The sequence below is a fragment of the Callospermophilus lateralis genome, chromosome X, assembly GCF_048772815.1.
Source record: "Callospermophilus lateralis isolate mCalLat2 chromosome X, mCalLat2.hap1, whole genome shotgun sequence".
Classification (NCBI taxonomy): domain Eukaryota; kingdom Metazoa; phylum Chordata; class Mammalia; order Rodentia; family Sciuridae; genus Callospermophilus; species Callospermophilus lateralis.
In genome coordinates this window covers 105,689,930-105,711,486 of record NC_135325.1, presented here as the reverse complement: position 1 = coordinate 105,711,486, position 21,557 = coordinate 105,689,930, and the positions used below count along the sequence as shown (strand labels likewise).

Below are 21,557 nucleotides of genomic sequence, written 5' to 3'. Positions count from 1 at the left end.
TGCCACTGAGCCACAACCCCAGCCTTTTTTTTTTTTTTTTTGATAAGTTTCATGTATCTAAGAGGTAGGCAGTCACCAATAAAAAGGAAAAGAATCTATTGATCAAAGGATCATCAGGCATCCCTCAAGTTATTTTCAGTTTGTGTATTATTCACTAAATACTCAAAAGCCAGAACTGAGCAGGATTATAATCTTATAATAGAAATGACATTATTAGTGCAATTTTAGACAATAAGAATTATTAAACATGTAGTTTATTCTATAGGTTTTTGAAGACTTCGATTGTAACTTTTCTAAAAAAATAAATACATTATCATGTCTTGAGTGATATTAGCACTAGCAATCCAGTTTGTATAACTTTTATGAAAGGTGTGTTAAATATCTTCATTAACTCCTTAGTAATAAGAATATGCAATTACCATATACTAATCATTTGCCATATGACAGCCACTGGTGCTTTTATGTGCACTCTTTTTTATAGGTGAGGAAATAAAGCTTTATAGAGAGTAACTTGCATAATATCACATTCTCCAATAAATGGCAAAGCCAAAAATTGACTTAAGAGTCCAAGTTTTTACTACAGACCCATATTCCACACACTGATATGAGGCCTAAAGAGAGATATTAGTCATTACCCATGAAAAATCACTCAAATCACCCAAACATTATAATATGCTTGTCAAAAAGTTCAAGTCAGACAACTTTCTTCTTTACTCTTGGAACTTCACATTACTGTTTCTTTGATTGAATATCATGTTATTTTTAAAAGGTACTATATCATCATCATCATCCTTAGCATCTTGAATGTATACATGCATAAGAAGGAATAGTAGATTAATGTCTCCAACCTCAGGGCTCTGTGCAAATGCTCACTGAATGGAATGGTAGACATTTTGAACTAGCTAAATTGTGCCTGCTGCTTGTGTGTGGTCTGTCAGTCTCTTGCTGTCTGCCTCATTAATTAACAAATATTTATTGAACCTAATAAATGCCAGAGACTGTTTTAGGTATTGGGAATACAGAAGTGAGAAAAGCAAAGTTTATGCCCTCTGGAATTTACATTGTTGTGGAAAAACAACGTGTTTGCACATGTTTGTGTGTGCATGCACAGGTGTGCAAGCAAGGAGGAAGATCTGAATGTATGTGTATGCTAGCTGGTGGCAAGTACAATGGGAAAAATACAAATGGATGGGAAGTTGCCAGGTCTTAGGTGAAGGAATGGTTTCTGTTTTTTGTATGAGGTAAAAAACAGGGGCCTCTTCGAAGGAGATAAGGGAGTAAGTCTTGTAGCTATCTGGGACAGATTGTTCCAGGCAAAGGATAATGAAGTGAGCATATACCTAGGATGTTCAAGAAACAGCAAGGAGGTCAGTGTAGCTGAATCACAGTAAACAAGTAGGAAGAGATGAGGTTGCAGCAATACAAAGTAAGCCAGATTATACAGGACCTTATAAGCTAGAGTCGGGATTCTGGAGTATTAAGGAAAGCCACTTTCAGAAGTTTACGTATATGAAAGATATGCATTGTTTTTAACATCACTCTGGCAGCCATAAGAAGAATTGACTGTAATGGGATTGAAGGGTGGAAACAGGGAGAAAAATAGAAGCCTATTGCAAGAGTTTATGTGAGTGGTTTGTTTTATACTAGTGTGAGTGGTAGAAGTGGTTAGAGGTGATGAGTGATGAGTTTTTTTGTTTGTTTGGTACTAGGGATTGAACCCAACCCAGGGATGCTTTGCCTTTAAGCGACATCCCCAACCCTTTTTTAAAAAAAATATTTTTCTTTAGTTGTAGATGAACACAATTACTTTATTTTATTTATTTTTATGGTGCTGAGGATCAAACCTAGTGCCTCACATATGCTAGCGAGCACTCTATCACTGAGCCACAACCCAGCCCCCAACCCTTTTTAATTTTTATTTTGAGACAGGATCTCCCTAAGTTGCTTAGGACCTCACTATGTTTTGAGGCTGGCCTTGAACTTGCAGTCCTCCTGAGTTACTTCAATTACTGGCACACACCAGTGTGCCTGACTTGATGGAGATAATGAGAAGTGAAAAGATTATAAATGTATTTTGAAGATATTGCTAATACATTTTATTAATGGGTTGAATGTAAGGTATAAGAAAAAGGAGTTAAGAATAACCAGGCTTTCTCTTTTTTTTCCTTTTGTCCTACACAGCTGTAGAAATAGAGTTCCCATATACCGAGACATTGGCAAAACTAGGGAGGAACACATTCTCTCTCCATCACATCCACATACACACAAACACATACACACACACATACACAGTGAAACAAAGATGTCAAGTAGGTATTTGGATTGTGGCTATTTAAAGCCATGAAACTGACCCTTGCTGACAACACACCTGCGGTCCCAAGGACTTGGGAGGCAGACACGGGAGGATTGTAAGTTCAAGGCCAGCCTCAGCAATTTAGCAAGACCCTGTCTCAAAATAAAAGGACTGGAAATGTAGCTCCATGGTACCCTGGGTTCAATCCCCACTAACAAGTAAATAAATAAAGCCATGAAACTAGATGAAGTATAGGTAGAGAAAAGATTTCTGGGAATTATACTCTGTAGGATTTTCTTTCTGGTTATCTTGATTTCTGTTTCTTGGGTGAGTTTTCCCCTTCCACCTCTCTCTTGAGCATATATAGGTGAGTTTATTTATGTTGACTGTACTTATGATATAATGTAAGACACCACACCTCCAAAACAGTCTGAAGATAAAACTAACATATTAAAATACATTATATAATATGTAGTTTGAGCTTTTTATAGAAATTTTATTCACCACATGCCTGCTGTGCATCAGTAACTCCTGGTGTTTTCATATGTCAGTTCATTTTGATTATTCTAAAAGATTGGGTCTTATATAGTGATATGAGCTGGGGTTGTGGCTCAGTGGTAGAGTGCTTGCCTAACACATATGAGGCTGGGTTCACTTCTCAGCACCACATGCAAATAAATAAAATAAAGGTCCATCAACAACTAATAAAATATTTTTTTTAAAAAAGAGTGTTGTGCTTATGGAGCTAGAGCTTTAGAGAAAACATGTATTTATGTTCTGAATTTACATATAATAGAAAAAATTTTAATTAATGCAAGCATATACATAAAGATTACAATTAATAATATATAGTGGAAAGAACACTAACCAGCTCTGCACAAGTGACAAATTTTTCTTGTGTCATAGTTCTTCTTCTTTTTTTTTCTTTGTGGTTCCAGGGATTGAACCCAGGGCCTTGTGCATTCTAGGCAAGCACTCTACCAACTGAGCTATATCCCCAGCCCCCTACGGGGTTATACCCAGCCCCATATTTCTTATTAATAATAGAACTTTACTTGAGGAAGAATTCAGTCAAGTGGTTCTCAAACAGTAAATTGGAAACAGTGCTCATTTAAAACCCTAACCCTAACCCTAACCCTCCATACTCATGCTAACAATATTATAGCCTCTAGCCACAGGTGTCTGTTTAAATTTAAACTTATTAAAATTAAATAAAATTAGAAAATCAGCTTTTCAGTTGCAATTGTCCACATTTAAAGTGCTCAGTAACCACATATGAGTAGTGAAAATAATGGATAGTACAGCTGTAGAACATCATCATTGCAAAAGGCTCTCTTGGATAGGTTTGCTTTTTATAACTATTCCTGTAGCATAACCTTCTTGGGAGTTTCTGATTAGATTTGATTGATTTTAGAAAAAGTTCAATTCATATTACTAACTTGGAAGACAAATGGAAATAGCTAAAATTGTACTTTACTTTTTCTAAGGATAAAAATGTAGTGTGATTCATTTTCACAGTATAATGTGTTTGAATAGTATATACTTCAAATTTATAATTAAAAGCACCTTCCCATTACAATTGGTATAGGACTTTCCCAATTAGATCCTAATTGATATAATTTTTATATTGGATATTTTTATGGTAACAAAAACTTTTGAAAATCAAATACCAGTGTAAGGATTGATTTTAAAAGAAATAAAGCACTTTGCTAGTATGCACAATGCCCTGGGTCTCATCCCTAGCACCAAAAAGAAAAAAAAAACATAAAGAGGGTATTATGACATTATTTATAGTGAAAGATGGTGAGATACTGGTTTTAAATGGTTTAGTTATTAGAATTAAGATGAATTTCAAGCCCCAGAATTTATGGTGGTAAAAGTTATTGTTCCTACTATTATTTCTACTATTTTATGTAAACAGAAAAAAGGAATTCATCGTTGTACAAAATGCAGGCTACAATTTTTGACCTGCAAGGAGAAAACAGATCATAAGACCCAGCATCGTACATTTATAAAGCCTAAAGAACTGGAAGGATTGCCTCCTGGAACAAAAGTGAGTATCAAATATGTTGTATTTTAACATTTTGTATAAGAGAAATAAACTCCTGCCTAGTTTCATCTGTTATCTATAATATACAAAATAACATCTGATTATAATTAAGACCTTAATTTTAGGTTTTATTGTTCTTGGAAAGGAAAACTTCAAAACTGTATTTTTGAGTTGATTGACATGTGCTTTGTTGAAGCAGTATTACTTTGTTGAGAGTGCAACTAGATTAACTGTAGGCTGAGACAGCTATTGTTTCAGTATTCTGTAGGCTGTTTTTGAGCTATTCCAGTTATTAGTATGTGTCTGTTTCAGGGGCTAGACTATAAAATGTTTTAGTTCAGGAATCGTTTAATTTATCTTTGTGTCCCAAACATCTGTCCTAGTGCCTTGAATGCCATAGGTTTGTTGAAACAAGTTCTGTTCCTGGAAAGCATTACTGTTTTTAGTAAGAAGTACACATCTAACTACAAACTTTCCTTTTCCTGTTTGCCTTATATACATGTTTTCTCTGACTTCTTTATATGAAGTTATTACTTGAATATTTGCTCCAGAGAAGGGATGGATAATCCAAACTGAAATAATCCCCAGACATTGATATTTAACTTTGAGTACATACTTTTGAATGTGAATATTTTAGTTAATTCAAATAGAAGATATAATGTGAAGCAATGATCTGAGATTTTAGAATGAGAAAAACTATCTGGTGTCCTTCTCTGCAGTCATTCATTCCATGCAGAATACTAATGTAAGAAGTACACACTTCTCATATCTTCCCTTGCAAGTAACAAAGTGCCCCAATATTAATATTAATATCTTAGAGCATTTGGAATAAGCTTAATTCCAAATTTAAAAAGTTTATCAGTGTGTGTTTTCATACATTCTTTTTATTTAATCTATGCAGTGCTCTAATGAGATAGGCAAGGTACATATTTTCCCCATATTACAGATAAGAAGGCTTAGATGGGATAAATTCCTTACCCACAGTCACATGGCTAGAAACAAGTAGTATGGAAATTTAATTTCAGGTCCTTTGACTCCTTGTCCTTGGCTTTTATATGATACCAAAGTCACATGTATTTCACAGAACGTCACATAGACTATTCCTCAAGTACATAGAGGGAATTATAGTCACATGATTAAAGAGAATGTTAATAAGTGACTGTTTTCCATCATTAACTATTGGGTATAATTGAATATTTTCTTTTTCCAAATGTTAGGTGATAACTTTTATATTAGCTACCATTAAGGAACTTCTGAGCATTATTAAAATCTCCATGCTGTAGGATAAATTGATTTAACCTCCATTGTGATATTTGGAAGCAAAAATCATGCCCAATGAGTCCCCTGAAAGAAAGAGAAGGTCACATTTACTGACAATCTGATAATGCAGGCCTTTACCAAGTGATTTTAGGCTGTGGGATTTATTTGTGTACATATGTAGGTAGGAGGTAGTTAGGTAGTTCGTAGGTGCTAGGGTTTGAACTTGGGGCCTTCTACATTCTAAGTGCTCTACCACTGAGCTATATCCTCAGCTTTTAATTTTGATCTCTATTTGTGAAAACGTTTTACTTATACTGAAGTATAAAAATAGCCAGGGATCATGCTTTTTTAATATTGCTAAAATTGCACTAACACTCCTAATTATACATTAATATCTGTGTTAACATATAACTACTACCAATAGAAAAAATATATATAATAGCAGGAAATTAATACCAAGCTAAATTTCATTTAATTGGTATGACCATTTAGAATAAATGAGAGAATTGATTGTTGTCTATATTTACTATTTTCAAAATAATTATGTTTAACTTTTTGTATTACAGTGATTTTTTTGTAACAACTTTGTTGAAAATGCAATTCATATACCATGTAATTCATCTAGTTAAATTGTGCAATCCAATGATTTTATTTTAGAACATTCTCAGAGTTTTTAAAACATCACCAACAGTCAATTTTAGAACATTTTTATCACCCCCAAAAGAATCCCCATGCCCATTAGCAGTCACTCTGTTTCTCCTCCACCACCCATGCAAACTTACATCTACCTTCAGTCCCTGTGGATTTTCCTATTATAAATAAAATCATACAGTATGTAATCTTTGGGGACTGATTTCTTTAGCCTGCCATAATGTTTCCTAGGTTCATCCATATTATAGCATGTTTCAATATCTCATTCCTTTTTATGACTAAATAATATTTCATGTTATGGATATTCCACCTTTTATTTATCCATTCATCATTTGGTGGGCATTTGAGTTGTTTCTTGTTTTGGCTGTTATGAATAATGCTGCAACAAAAACTCATGTACAAGTTTTTGTATTGTTGAAGAAATGCCTATTTGTATATTTTTTTTTTTTTTGGTCTGCTGTTTTTGCTTATGCTTTGGGTGACATATTTCAGAAACCATTGCCTAACTTATAGCCATGAAGATTTACTACCATATTTTCTAATAAAAGTTTTACCTTTTGAGGTCATAAAATTTAGTCTTTGGTTCATTTGGAGTTAAATTTTGTATTTACTATGAAGTATGATTTGTGTATAGATATTAGTTTTTAACAGCACCATCTGTTGGTAAGAGTATTCTTTCCCCACGGAATTGTTTTGGCAACTTGTCTAAAATACATTGATAATAAATGTGAGAACTTACAGATGATATTTTTAACACTACTGTGAAATTAATTTTCTAGAAAAAAAAATATATATATATTTGTTGTTGTTGTTTTAGGTTACTATTCGAGCTTCATTTGGACCTCTTCAGCCAAGACCATCAAGTACACCATCCAATTGTGCTCCAAGTACTTCTTCTCTTCAGGTCTTACCTCCAAAGTCTAAAAGCACAACTGCTAAAAATCTCACAAAATCTAATGCAAGTAAATCTAAGACAAGTAAGCCTAATGCAGCTGCCTCTGCTGCAAGTAAACCCAACACAAGTAAACAGAGTGGAGGTGGAGTTACAACTAAAAGCAAAGCCAAACACTCTTATAAGCAGAAGAGACAACGCAACAGAAAAAATAAAATCAGCATAGCTTTGAAAAACTTAAGGTACTTTTTATCCTGATTAGTCCTGTTAAAGATACTAATTTAATTTTAAATATTAAAAGTTCATTTTAATATAATTTACTATATCACAGAACCTTCTTGCACATTTACATGATAATCACTTACCAGGCATAAAGGCAAGTGAATGTAAAAAGTATACCTTTTTATTACCATTTACATGATAAAAGATAGACTTTTTACATTTGCTGAGCAAAATTCAAATTACTGTGTTTATTCCATATTTTTAATCCTTTACATCAAGCTTATATTTTGTGCTTTTATCTTGTGATAGTTGAATCAGCTAATTTGATCCATTTCATTCCATGGAAATATTAACTGGTGTTTGACTATTTTTTTTTTTTTAGAAATAGAGAGAGAGAATTTTAATTTTTTTTTTTTTTTTTTAGTTTTCGGCGGACACAACATCTTTGTTTGTATGTGGTGCTGAGGATCGAACCCGGGCCGCACGCATGCCAGGCGAGCGCGCTACCGCTTGAGCCACATCCCCAGCCCGGTGTTTGACTTTTTTTTAAAAAAAATTTCGTTAGTTATTGATGGACCTTTAGTTATTTGTTTGTTTGTTTATATGTGGTGCTGAGAATCGAACCCAGTGCCTCACCCATGCTAGGCAAGCTCTCTACCACTAAGCCACAACCCCAGCCCCTGGTGTTTGACTTTTTGCACTTGTTCTAACTTATTGCTTCAAAGTATATTTTCAAATTTTAAGTTTCTATTTAAGGATATTAATTTAAACATCTTGTCTTTAATTAATGAATTCTTTATATACACATATATTTTAGTTGTTGATGGATCTTTTTTTAATGGGGTTCTAAGAATTGAACCTAGTGCCTCAATCATGGTAAGCAAGCACACTCTACCACTGAGCTACAACCCCAGCCCCTCAATTAATGAATTCTTTTTTAAAATTTTTTATTTGTTCTAATTAGTTTTACATGACAGTAGAAGACATTTTGACACATCATACATAAATGGAATATAACCTCATTTTTCAATTAATGAATTCTTAATAAGACATTGCATTATTGTTTTTGTTTTACAATATGTTTTTATCATTTTTTCCCTTTGCCTTCATAAGGTGTCGTCGGGGAATTCACAAGTGCATTGAATGTCATTCCAAAATAAAGGACTTTGCAAGCCACTTTTCTATATATATCCACTGTAATTTTTGCAAATACAACACTAACTGTAACAAAGCCTTTATAAATCATATGATGAGGTAAGTTAAATATGTAAATTGTTGATCAAAATTGTCATTCAGGGATGGGGGTTTAGTTCAGCAGTAGAACCCTTGCCTAGCATGTTGCCAGGCCCTGAGTTCATCCCAAGCACCTAAATAGTAATAATAATTAAAATATCCATTCAAGAAGTTGATTTTTTAAAAACAAAGTTCCCATATTAGAAGCAAGTTTGTCTTATCAAGGAGCTAAAAGTCTAACATAAGGGAACTTCAAGGATGTTCCTTGTACTGTTTCAGTATAGTAACTGATCAAAATACTAGGAAAGAAATTGTAAGAACAGTTAGACTAATGAAATTAGAATGGCTTTATTAGGGAAATGTATTTTGCTATGGGAATTTTTTTTTCTTCTCAGTAAAAAAGTGGTTATTTTCAAATACAAAATTTTGATTTAATTTAGTTAAACTTGATACTGGGTATTGAACCCTAGGCAACTTTACTATTTAGCTTCATCCTCAGCCCTTTTTACTTTTGAGTCAGGGTCTCACTAAGTTACTTAGGGTTGACTTATTCAGGCTGGCCTCAAATCAGGAATTCTGCCTCAGCCTCTTTAGTCACTGGGATTATAGGTGTGAGCCACTACACCCAGCTTAAATATAAAATTTTAAATGTCTTCAATATATTTATCAAATAAACACATGTAACTACGTGAATTACCCTCTTCAAATGATCACTTTGAGAGGCTCCAGGTTTTTCAATAATGCTAAGAATATTATTTACTTTTTCTTTCGGCCTGCTACTCTACCTGCCTCCCTCTCTCTCCCTCTCTTTTTCTCTCTTCTTTTCCCTCTTCCACTCTTCCCTTATCCATTTATCTATTCCTTTCTCTAGCCATCCATCTATGTTTAAATTCATTCAGTGAAATATGAAATAAGAAGCTATAAGAATACTCCATTCATACTATTGCTGTTAGAATTCTGTTTTAAACATTTATTTTTTAATTGTAGATGGACACAATACCTTTATTTTATTTTTATTTGGTGCTGAGGATCGAATCCAGTGCCTCACGCATGCTAGGCGAGCGCTCTATCTTTAAATCACAACTCCAGCCCTGGAATTCTTTTTCATATATTGATTCAGCTGCCATAATTTGTGTACCTACTGTGTACTCCATGCTAGAAGAAAGACTTCAGAGTTCATTTTACTTTCATTTGGACTTATTTTGTAGGGACTTATTCCTTCAGGATGGACTTTTTTAAATAGCCAAAAAAAATTCAGATATAAATATTGAGGTAGTTCTATTTCAGTTAGTAAAAAGATATAACCAATAAAAGTAGTTTTATCGAAGATTGTAACAAGATCTCTTTGTTGCTTTCTGGTCCTAGTAGGCTACCCCAGGTATGAAGGGTTTTCCCTCATTTTTTGATGACTTCAGCACTTCCCACCCTACCTCCCATAACATTCAGCCTGACCTCAGGATACTTTGACTTCTTTGTGCTAGCATTTCATATCCACTTCTAACTTCTTTCACGTCCACTTCCCTTTCTTACCACAGTCTCATTTTATCTTATTGTACACAATATTGATTTCAAATTCTAATTACATGAGTTTCAGGGTCTTGATCACTGTTTCTATTCCAGCAGCATCAATCCAATTTTTTAGTCAACCTCACCAAGCCTCAAGGGTCATCTGTTTTGAATGGTGCTTTGTTTTTTGTTCTAGAACCCTTTTACATCTTCAGTCATACTTAGTCTTGCTGTTCTTGAATCTTTTATCTTTTTTGAAGTATCTGTGCTTGCTTCTAGTCTACCGAACCACTTGTTTCAGCTGTGAATTGATGATCTTTAATTTGGTCTTTTAAAAATATCTCTTTTATCAGCATCAGTTGTCTAAATACTTTTCATGACCTTAACAATTTTATTCTATTTTCTCAGTTATTAATCTTGCCTACAGATTACTCAGAGGTCATTGCTTTTGATTTTCCCAAGATTAACTTTTTCCTACCTCAAATTTTTTCCTTCATCCATAGTTTAATCTCAGAAAATAGACATGATCAACTTTTATAATCATCTATATTTCTTCCACAATTTTTTCATCTGTTTTGGGCATTCAGTTAATTTCTTTCTACACATATCTTCTGCCTATAAGAGTTCTTGAATTTGGGGGGTTTGTTTGTTTGCTTTGTAGTATGAGGGTGATTTGTTTTTATTTTGTGTATTTGCTTATCTTTCTTTTACCATCAACATTTACAAAGAATATTTTTACTAGCTTATTTGTCATTTTTTACTCTTTGTAATTTGAGTATTATTCCTACCTATAGCTAAAGTTACTCCTTTAAAAGGTAGTTGAAACTTTTAAACTAGGTGGCCAGGTGTGGTGGCCCACGCTTATAATCTCAGTGGTTGGGGAGGCTGAGGCAGGAGGAGTGTGAGTTCAAAGCCAACCTCACAACTTACCAAGGCCCTAAGCAACTCAGTGAGACCTTATATTAAAAAGGGCTGAAGATGTGGCTCAGTAGTTAAATGCCCCTGGATTTAATCTCCGGTATTAAAAAAAAAAAATTATCAGTCATGTCCCAATACTAAATATGCTCACTAGTTTTCATTCTTACCCCTCTGTGACTTCTTTAGAGTATTTGATAATTTTGACTAATCACTTTGATTTTGGGACCAGGGATGGAACCCAGGGCCTTGAACAGCTAGTCAAGTGCAGTACCATTGAGTTACACCCTTTGTCCCTAATCACTCACGTTTGAAACTCAATTTCTGTTAAACTGTCACTACTTTAACTACTCTCAGTGTTTTCTTTTTTACCTTTCAACTGTAAATCCTCCCAATTTCAATGATGAGTTGTTTACTGAGACCTAGTTCTTCATTTCTGTTTGATATTAAGTCAAACATTATTGTATGTCTAGGATTCAAACCACCTTCATTCCAATACCCTTTATACTCAGTCTGCTTCAGGGTATTATTTGCATAAATGTGAAGCAACAGCTGGAAATAATTCACTGTCCCAAGTTTCTGAAGCTGGTGAGGTTTTCTTGCTCTGCCACCATATATTGTGGCTTCCTGAGAATCTACCTTCTGCAGTTTATCACTCTGCCTTCCCACTACCTCAGTGGTTTTACACCCTTACCCCAGTTGTTCTAAATAGAGCCCCAGCCAGCCTTTTCCTCAGTATGCTGCTGGGAACAATGTTGATCTCTTACTCTGTGCCAAACACATGACTGCTCTAATGGTACATTAACTCTGCTCCTCATTTATAAAGGATTAAATTGGAAAATATTTTTGATGTTTCTTAAACCTATTTGTGTTAGAATTCTGTGACTATGACAGAATACCTGAGATAAACAACTTATAAGGAAGAAAATTTTATTTTGGCCCAGGGTTTCAGAGGTTTCAGTCCATGGTCAGCTGGCTTTGTTTTTAGGACTGTGGCAAGGCAGTGCATTATGGTGGGGAGCACATACTGGGGCAAAGCCCTCACTATGTGTGGCATGGAAATGAAAAGAAAGAGTCTGATGTCCCATAGACTTCTAGAGCACATAAAGACTTCACCACCTCACAGTAGTACCACAGGCTGATGATCAATGCTTTAGCATGTGGGCTTTGGAGGACATTTAAGTTCTAAACCCTGATACCATGTATCATTTCATTCTTCCTTTTCCCATTTTCCATAGAAGCCCCAAAATATCTCATAGGACCTCTAGTCCCATTCTGTCCTTTATCATTCTCAATAGGCCACAGGCTCCCAAATTCCAGTGAGCCCCAAACCTGCACTGTCATTTCATACATTAAACTCTTATTTATCATTAGCCTTATATAGAACTGAAAGATTCCAGTTCTCTCTAAAGGCCTTATGGGTCCCTTTCGTTTTTCCTACTTTAGTAGCACTATGCTTTCTTGCCTCATACCTCACTGTAAGTGGCATACCCTTACTCCTACCTAGTATAAACTTTTTCTCATAGGACTGAGTTCTCTATAAGGTCAAGTACCTTTATTCCCAAACCATAACCAAGTATATTCTCAGAAGAAAGGCCCCCAGATTATTGATCTTTTTCACAAGATAGTTTCTCCATATTCAACATCTAAAGTGAATTTCCTATTCTTAGTTATTTCCTGAAATGCCCCTCTCCTCAGTTCACCTTCTGTGGAGTGTCTGATCATTGGCACTCAACAGGGATAATTTCTCTTGAGTTCTGTAATATTTCATTATTCTGTTTCATATGTGTCTATATTATCTTGTGAGAGAAGCTCTTTATATTTACCATGGTACCTATTCTGAGAGTATTTTCTTGAGATTTTAGCTAGTCATATTCTTTCCCCATGCATGCATAGTTTGCTGTGGTGGTTACCTTGTGTTTGAGGGTAGCTATTGCCATGGCATGTTTACTCATTTGTATCTGTTAGTGCAAAATACAGTTAGTGCTTCTCAAACTTTAACTTGCATAGGAATCAGCTAGAAAATGCATTAAAATCAATTTCTGGGCTCCACTGCCGGAGATTAATTTGTTAGATTTATGGTGAGGGAGAGCTGAGATAACTGCATTTCTCATAAGATCTCAGGTGATGCTGATGCTGCTGGTCCATGGACCACACTTTTAGTGTTGCTGCACTAGGCTAGTTTCTAACAGGAAAGCTTTCTTTGTGAGTTAAAAGGCGGGGGTATAAAAACTATTACCATTGTCTACAAAATTTAGATTGTTGTTTTTTGGTTCTTTGCATAGGAGAAGATTCTTTTAACTCACAAGTTCCACTTCCTTAAATTTGCTTTCTTTAAAAATTCTTCTAGTAATCCAGGCATGGTGGCAGCACATGCTTGTAATCCCAGGACTCAGGAGGCTGAAGCAGGAGGATCTCAAGTTCAAGGCCAGCCTGGGCAACTAAGTGAGATCCTATCTCAAAATATTTAAAAAATTTAAAACAAACTGGGGATGTAGCTCAGTGGTAATGTACCCCTTTCTTCAATCCCCAGTACCGCAAAAAAATAAAAATTAAAAATTAAAGTTCTCTCAGTCATTGCAAAAGTCTCTTTAAATATTTTTATCAATATTAAGCAATATCATCTAGCTCAGGTAGCATTTACTTCTAGTATCATTAGGACTATTTGCCCTCCCCCAATGTTTTAAGATTAGAAAATAAATAATTATTATTCATAGCAATTTCTATTATAGCAAAATACATTAGTAGCAAATAACTTTTTAATTGTTTTTACTCTTAATAATTGAAAGAATTAATTTGATGCTGTTTGCATTTTTAACTCTTTGAGTATTTTTTTTATAGTGGTGAAGTACTGAACATCTTAAGAATGTTCTCAGGGAAATATGTCATTAGAAAATATACTACAGGTAAAATGGAATGTAAAATAAAAATATTGAATTAATCAGAAATGACTGTCTTAGTCCATTTGGGCCAAATACTATAGACTGGGGGGCTTTTTTAAACAACAGAAATTTGTTTCTCATAGTTCTGGAGGCTGGGAAGCCCACAATCGAGGTGCCAGCAGATAACAGGTTTCTGGTGAGGGCCCATTCCTGATAGCATTTTCTTACTGCATCATCACTTGGTGAAAGGGGCAAGCCAGAGTCTTTCTAAGGTCTTTCTTACAAGGGCATTAGTCTCATTCATAAGAATTCTGCTCTCCACTCAAAGGCTCTACCTCATAATAGCATCACAATGGGGGTTAGGTTTTAACATATGAATTTGGGGGGAGGGACAGTAATTCAGATCATAGCAGTGATCAACAGAATCTTATCATTTAATAATGATCTTTTATTCAAAATTGAAAAATTAAGAAAAGAATTGAAATGTGGTCATGTAATTAATATAACTTTTTATATAATAAAAGTTTTTTTTAAAATCTTGTTTGTGTTTTATCTCTCCAGTTCTCATAGCAACCACCCAAGTAAACGGTTTTATATTTTCAAGAAGCATTCAGGAATTCTCAGGTAACTGGTTGATCTTTTTCCATTCTTTTACTGAAAAATTATAGTAACTTTTAAAAACGTAATAGTTGGGTACCTAATTTGAAACTCTCAGTGATTGTTACTGGACATGATACAATTCTGTTCATTATATTCTTTGATCATAGTGAGGGATGACCTGTCATCTCTGACTGAACTTTGGTTCAGTGGTGCCAGGCATTGAGATCAAATCTTCATGCATTTGCATTGTAAAACAAAAAATAAGGCTAATACTATTTGAATAGAAATGAGTTCATTAGAACATTGTAATAGTTAAAATTAATATATAGCTTTCAAATTCTTAGTTTTTCTTTATGAAATAAAAGTACATAGCTTGCTTACTATACAGAAAGAATTACTGATTAACATTTCTAAATGATAATTAACTTTGGTTATATCACAAATACTTAGAAGCTGCTAAGCATTGTGGGTTTTTCAGTTTTCTAATTCCTTTTATATCCATCTTTCCTTGTTTAATTGTTTTGCTCATATTGAGTAGTGCGTGGCATGTAATAGGCATTCAGAAAATATTTGTTAAAGAAGTTAATGTACATATTGAAAACAACATGTGGATGATGTTGAACCAACAACTCATAAATGGAGGGAAATTTGATTCAATTTTTAAAACACAGTCATGCTATTTTAAATCATTACTCAATTCAGTGACTTGGGGGAGAAAAGTAAAATAAGTGTTACCTTTACTGAATATTTTTAAAGAATGAAAATAGGTTTAATGTTGAAGATGAGATTTTAATTTGATTTTCTTGTTGACAAGCTTACTTGTGTGCTTGGTTTCTAAATTAATTGTATGATTTTAAAGATCTGAGATGCTTTTTTCCTAACTTGGGTGGTTCTCAATTTTATAAAGAAAATTGGTCAATTTTATATATATATGGTACTTAGTATATTTATAGTTCTTTTTTTTTATTGGTTGTTCAAAACATTACAAAGCTCTTGACATATCATATTTCATACATTAGATTCAAGTGGGTTATGAACTCCCATTTTTACCTCAAATACAGATTGCAGAATCACATCGGTTACACATCCACAATTTTACATAATGCCCTATTAGTAACTGTTGATTTCTGCTACCTTTCCTATCCTCTACTATCCCCCCTCCCCTCCCCTCCCATCTTCTCTCTATACCCCATGTACTGTAATTCATTTCTCTCCTTGTTTATTTTCCCATTTCCCTCACAACCTCTTATATGTAATTTTGTATAGCAATGAGGGTCTCCCTCCATTTCCATGCAATTTCCCTTTTCTCTCCCTTTCCCTCCCACCTCATGTCTCTGTTTAATGTTAATCTTTTCTTCCTGCTCTTCTTCCATGCTCTGTTCTTAGTTGCTCTCATTATATCAAAGAAGACATTTGGTATTTGTTTTTTAGGGATTGGCTAGCTTCACTAAGCATAATCTGCTCTAGTGCCATCCATTTCCCTGCAAATTCCATGGTTTTGTCATTTTTTAGTGCTGTGTAATACTCCATGGTGTATAAATGCCACATTTTTTTTTCCATTCATCTATTGAAGGGCATCTGGGTTGGTTCCACAGTCTAGCTATTGTGAATTGTGCTGCTATGAACATCGATGTGGCAGTATCCCTGTAGTACGCTCTTTTAAGGTCTTCAGGGAATAGTCCGAGAAGGGCAATAGCTGGGTCAAATGGTGGTTCCATTCCCAGCTTTCCCAGGAATCTCCATACTGCTTTCCAAATTGGCCGCACCAATTTGCAGTCCCACCAGCAATGTACAAGTGAACCCTTTTCCCCACATCCTCGCCAGCACTTGTTGTTGTTTGACTTCATAATGGCTGCCAATCTTACTGGAGTGAGATGGTATCGTAGGGTGGTTTTGATTTGCATTTCTCTGACTGCTAGAGATGGTGAGCATTTTTCCATGTACTTGTTGATTGATTGTATGTCCTCCTCTGAGAAGTGTCTGTTCAGGTCCTTGGCCCAAATATTGATTGGGTTATTTGTTATCTTATTGTCTAATTTTTTGAGTTCTTTGTATACTCTGGATATTAGGGCTCTATCTGAAGTGTGAGGAGTAAAAATTTGTTCCCATGATGTAGGCTCCCTATTTACCTCTCTTATTGTTTCTCTTGCTGAGAAAAAACTTATTAGTTTAAGTAAGTCCAATTTGTTGATTCTTGTTATTAACTCTTGTGCCATGGGTGTCCTAAAGGGATTTGGAGCCCAACCCCACAATATGTAGATCGGAGCCAACTTTTTCTTCTATCAGACGCAGAGTCTCTGATTTGATATCAAAGTCCTTGATCCATTTTGAGTTAACTTTTGTGCATGGTGAGAGGAGGGGATTCAGTTTCATTTTGTTGCATATGGATTTCCAGTTTTCCCAGCACCATTTGTTGAAGATGCTATCCTTCCTCCATCACATGCTTTTAGCCCCTTTATCAAATATAAGATAGTTGTAACTTTGTGGATTAGTCTCTGAGTCCTCTATTCTGTACCATTGGTCCACCCGACTGTTTTGGTACCAGTACCATGCTGTTTTTGTTACAATTGCTCTGTAATATAGTTTGAAATCTGGTATCGCTATACCACCTGATTCACACTTCCTACTTAGAATTGCTTTTGCTATTCTGGGTCTTTTATTTTTCCATATGAATTTCATGATTGCTTTATCTATTTCTACAAGAAATGCAGTTGGGATTTTGATTGGCATTGCATTAAACCTATAGAGAACTTTTGGTAATATCGCCATTTTGATGATGTTAGTTTTGCCTATCCATGAACAGGGTATATTTTTCCATCTTCTAAGATCTTTTTCTACTTCTCTCTTTAGGGTTCTGTAGTTTTCATTGTATAAATCTTTCACCTCTTTTGTTAGGTTGATTCCCAAGTATTTTATTTTATTTTTGAGGATATTGTGAATGGAGTGTTTTTCCTCATTTCCGTTTCAGAAGTTTTGTCGCTGACATACAGAAATGCCTTTGATTTATGTGTGTTGATTTTATATCCTGCCACTTTGCTGAATTCATTTATTAGTTCTAATAGTTTTTTTTGTAGACCCTTTTGGGTCTTCTAGGTATAGAATCATGTCACCCGCAAATAGTGATAATTTAAGTTCTTCTTTTCCTATTTTTATGCCTTTAATTTCTTTCATCTGTCTAATTGCTCTGGCCAGTGTTTCGAGAACTATATTGAACAGAAGTGGTGATAGAGGGCATCCCTGTCTTGTTCCAGATTTTAGAGGGAATGCCTTCAATTTTTCTCCATTCAGAATGATGCTAGCCTGAGGCTTAGCATAGATTCCTTTTACAGTGTTGAGGTAAGTTCCTGTTATCCCTAGTACTTCTAATGTTTTGAACATAAAGGGATGCTGTACTTTGTCGAATGCTTTTTCTGTGTCTATCGAGATGATCATATGATTCTTATCTTTAAGTCTATTGATGTGGTGAATAACATTTATTGATTTCCGTATATTGAACCATCCTTGCATCCCAGGGATGAATCCCACTTGATCATGGTGCACAATTTTTTTGATGTGCCTTTGTATCTGATTCGCCAGAATTTTATTGAGGATTTTTGCATCTAGGTTCATCAGAGATATTGGTCTGTAGTTTTCTTTCTTTGAGGTGTCTTTTTCTGGTTTCGGAATCAGGGTGATGTTGGACTCATAGAATGAATTTGGAAGAGCTCCCTCTTTTTCTATTTCCTGAAATAACTTGAAAAGTATTGGTATTAATTCTTCTTTAAAGGTTTTGTAAAACTCCGCTGTATACCCATCCGGTCCTGGGCTTTTCTTAGTTGGTAGTCTTTTGATTGCTTCTTCTATTTCATCCATTGATATTGGTCTGTTCAAATTGTGTGTATCCTCCTGACTCAGTCTGGGCAAATCATATGACTTAAGAAATTTATCAATGTCTTCACTCTCTTCTATTTTATTGGAATATAGGTTTTCAAAATAATTTCTAATTGTCTTCTGTATTTCTGTAGCATCTGTTGTGATATTGCCTTTTTCATCCCGTATGTTAGTAATTTGAGTTCTGTCTCTTCTTCTCTTCATTAGCATGGCTAAGGGTCTGTCGATCTTATTTATTTTTTCGAAGAACCAACTTTTAGTTTTGTTAATTTTTTCAATAGTTTCTTTTGTTTCAATTTCGTTGATTTCTGCTCTGATTTTAATTATTTCTTGCCTTCTGCTACATTTGCTGTTGTTTTGCTCTTCCTTTTCTAGGGCTTTTGAGATGAAGTGTGAGCTCATTTATTTGTTGGTTTTTCCTTATTTTGAGGAATGACCTCCAGGCGATGAATTTCCCTCTTAAAACTGCTTTCATTGTGTCCCATAGATTCCGATATGTTGTGTCTGTATTTTCATTTATCTCTAAGAATTTTTTGATTTCCTCCTTTATGTCTTCTGTAACCCATTGATCATTCAGTAACATATTGTTCATTTTCCATGTGATGTAGGATTTTTCCTTCCTTCTTTTATCATTGATTTCCAGTTTCATTCCATTATGATCAGATAAAATGCATGATATTATCTCCACCCCTTTATATTTACTGAGGGTTGCCCTATGGCATAATATATGGTCTATTTTTGAGAAGGATCCATGTTCTGCTGAGAAAAAAGTATATCCACTTGATGATGGTTGATATATTCTATATATGTCAGTTAAGTCTAGGTTATTGATTGTGATATTGAGTTCTATAGTTTCTTTATTCAACTTTTGTTTGGAGAATCTGTCCAATGGTGAGAGAGGTGTGTTGAATCACCCATAATTATTGTGTTGTGGTCTATTTGATTCTTGAACTTGAGGAGAATTTGTTTTATGAATGTCGCAGCACCATTATTTGGTGCATAAATATTGATAATTGTTATGTCTTGTTGGTGAATGGTTCCTTTTAACAGTATATAATGTGCTTCCTTATCCCTTTTGATTAACTTAGTCTTAAGTCGATTTTATTCGATATGAGGATGGCCACCCCTGCTTGCTTATGAGGACCGTGTGCGTGGTATATTTTTTCCCAACCTTTCACCTTCAGCCTGTGTATGTCTTTTCCAATCAGATGTGTCTCCTGGAGGCAGCATATTGTTGGATTTGTTTTTTTAATCCATGTTACCAGCCTATGTCGCTTTATTGGAGAGTTTAAGCCATTAACGTTTAGAGTTACTATTGATATATGGTTTGTACTTCCTGCCATGTTTGATTATTTATCTTTCTTTTTTTTCTAATTTAGTTTGTTTCTCCATGATTAGCTTCCCCCCGCCCTCTGTCTTTACCGAGGCACTTCCCACTGATGGTTTTGGTTATTGTTTTTCATTTCTTCTTCGTGTAGTGTTTTGCTCAAGACGCATTGCAATGCTGGTTTTCTGGCTGCAAATTCTTTTAGCTTTTGTTTATCATGAAAGATTTTTACTTCGTTGTCGTACCTGAAGCTTAATTTTGCTGGATACAGAATTCTTGCTTGGCATCCATTGTCTTTCAGTGTTTGAAATACGTTGTTCCAGGATCTTCTTGCTTTCAGTGTCTGTGATGAAAAATACGTTGTTAACCTTATTGGTTTACCCCTGAATGTAATCTGTCTCCTTTCTCTTATAGCTTTTAATATTTTCTCTTTGTTTTGTATATTGGATATCTTCATAACAATGTGTCTTGGCGTTGGTCTACTGTGATTTTGTGTGTTCGGTGTCCTGTATGCATCTACAATTTGTATATTCGTTTCCTTTTTTATTTCTGGAAAGTTTTCTCTAATTATTTCATTCAGCAGGTTACTCATTCCCTTGGTTTGAATCTCTATACCTTCCTCTATCCCGATGACTCTTAAATTTGGTTTTCTTATGTTATCCCATATCTCTTGGATATTTTTCTCGTGATTTTTAACCAGCCTTTCTGAGTTGGGTATACTCTTTTCAATATGATATATTTTGTCTTCATTATCTGACGTTCTGGCTTCTACTTGCTCCACTCTGTTAGTGATACTCTCATTTGAGTTTTTAATTTAGTTTATAGTTTCTTTCATTTCTAGAATTATTTTTGTTTTTTTTTTATAATCTCTATCTCCTGATAAAGATGCTTAACTTCTTCTGTTATCTGTTTATGTAATTCATTTTCAATGTATTCTTTCACTGTTTGAATTTGCTGTCTCGTATCCTCTTTAAGGTTCCATTCCATCTGTCTAAGGTATTCCTTGAGTTCTTTATATGACCATTTTTCTGATGACTCTAGGTCCTCCTGAATATTTAGGCTGTCCTGCATTGTTTGTACTCCTTTTCTTCCTTGCTTTTTCATGCTGCTCATATTACTTCTTGTTCTGTTTGACTGCTGAGTTACTGTTTACTCCTATAAATTTATTTGATGCTTGGGAGGAAAGGTATTAGAAGGAAAGGGAAGAAGTCACTAAAGAGAATGAGAGTAAGCAGGTAGAATTCAAGGAAGGGGGAGTAAGAGAATTGAAAAGAAATGAAAAGACAAAAGAAAATAAGCAGAAAAGAAAAAAAAATTTTTAAAAATAATAAAAAAATGAAAATTAAAATTAAAAAAAAATAAAAGTTAAAAAACAACAACAACAAAATGAAAATGAAGGAAAAAAATTAATAAATGCAGTCTTAGAGTTTGATTAACTTCTCTTCCAGTAGGTGGAGCTGTTCCCACTGGGCCAAGCTTCTCCTCTCAAAAGGTGGGAACCAATCACTGTGCAGCAGCTCCTCCTCCCAGACTGGGCGGGTCTCCAATCCTGAGTGCCTAGGGCTTCTCTTGTGTTTCCTCAAGCCAGGCCTGGCTCATCAGTGATGCTCACCACAATACTGGCTACAAGCCAGGTCTGCTGCTCCTGGGAGCCCTGTTTTCATGAACTCCTGGGCTCTCCCTGTTTGCCATTCCCTCAGACCCTAAGTTTGTAGAGCTTGGGGCTGAGAACCCCCAGCGAATTTGCTTGCCTTCTGGTAGCCACGCCCCCGGTAGCTGGTGCAAGGGACCTCAGTTGTCAGCACTGGTGGGAGCGGTAGCCAGGAGCCCCGTGCTGCGAGCCCCGTGCCGCTCCT

General features: G+C 35.0%; 1 protein-coding gene across 1 annotated transcript in view; it reads left to right on the top strand.

Annotated features, from left to right (window-relative positions):
- Znf280c (zinc finger protein 280C) overlaps positions 1 to 21,557 on the top strand; it is a 63,164-nt gene that overhangs the window by 36,879 nt on the left and 4,728 nt on the right. Inside the window, exons 13-16 of the mRNA XM_077106813.1 lie at positions 4,215 to 4,346; positions 7,072 to 7,388; positions 8,482 to 8,622; positions 14,466 to 14,528. Of these exons, the coding sequence (XP_076962928.1) occupies positions 4,215 to 4,346; positions 7,072 to 7,388; positions 8,482 to 8,622; positions 14,466 to 14,528 (653 nt within the window). The remainder of the gene's footprint in view (positions 1 to 4,214; positions 4,347 to 7,071; positions 7,389 to 8,481; positions 8,623 to 14,465; positions 14,529 to 21,557) is intronic.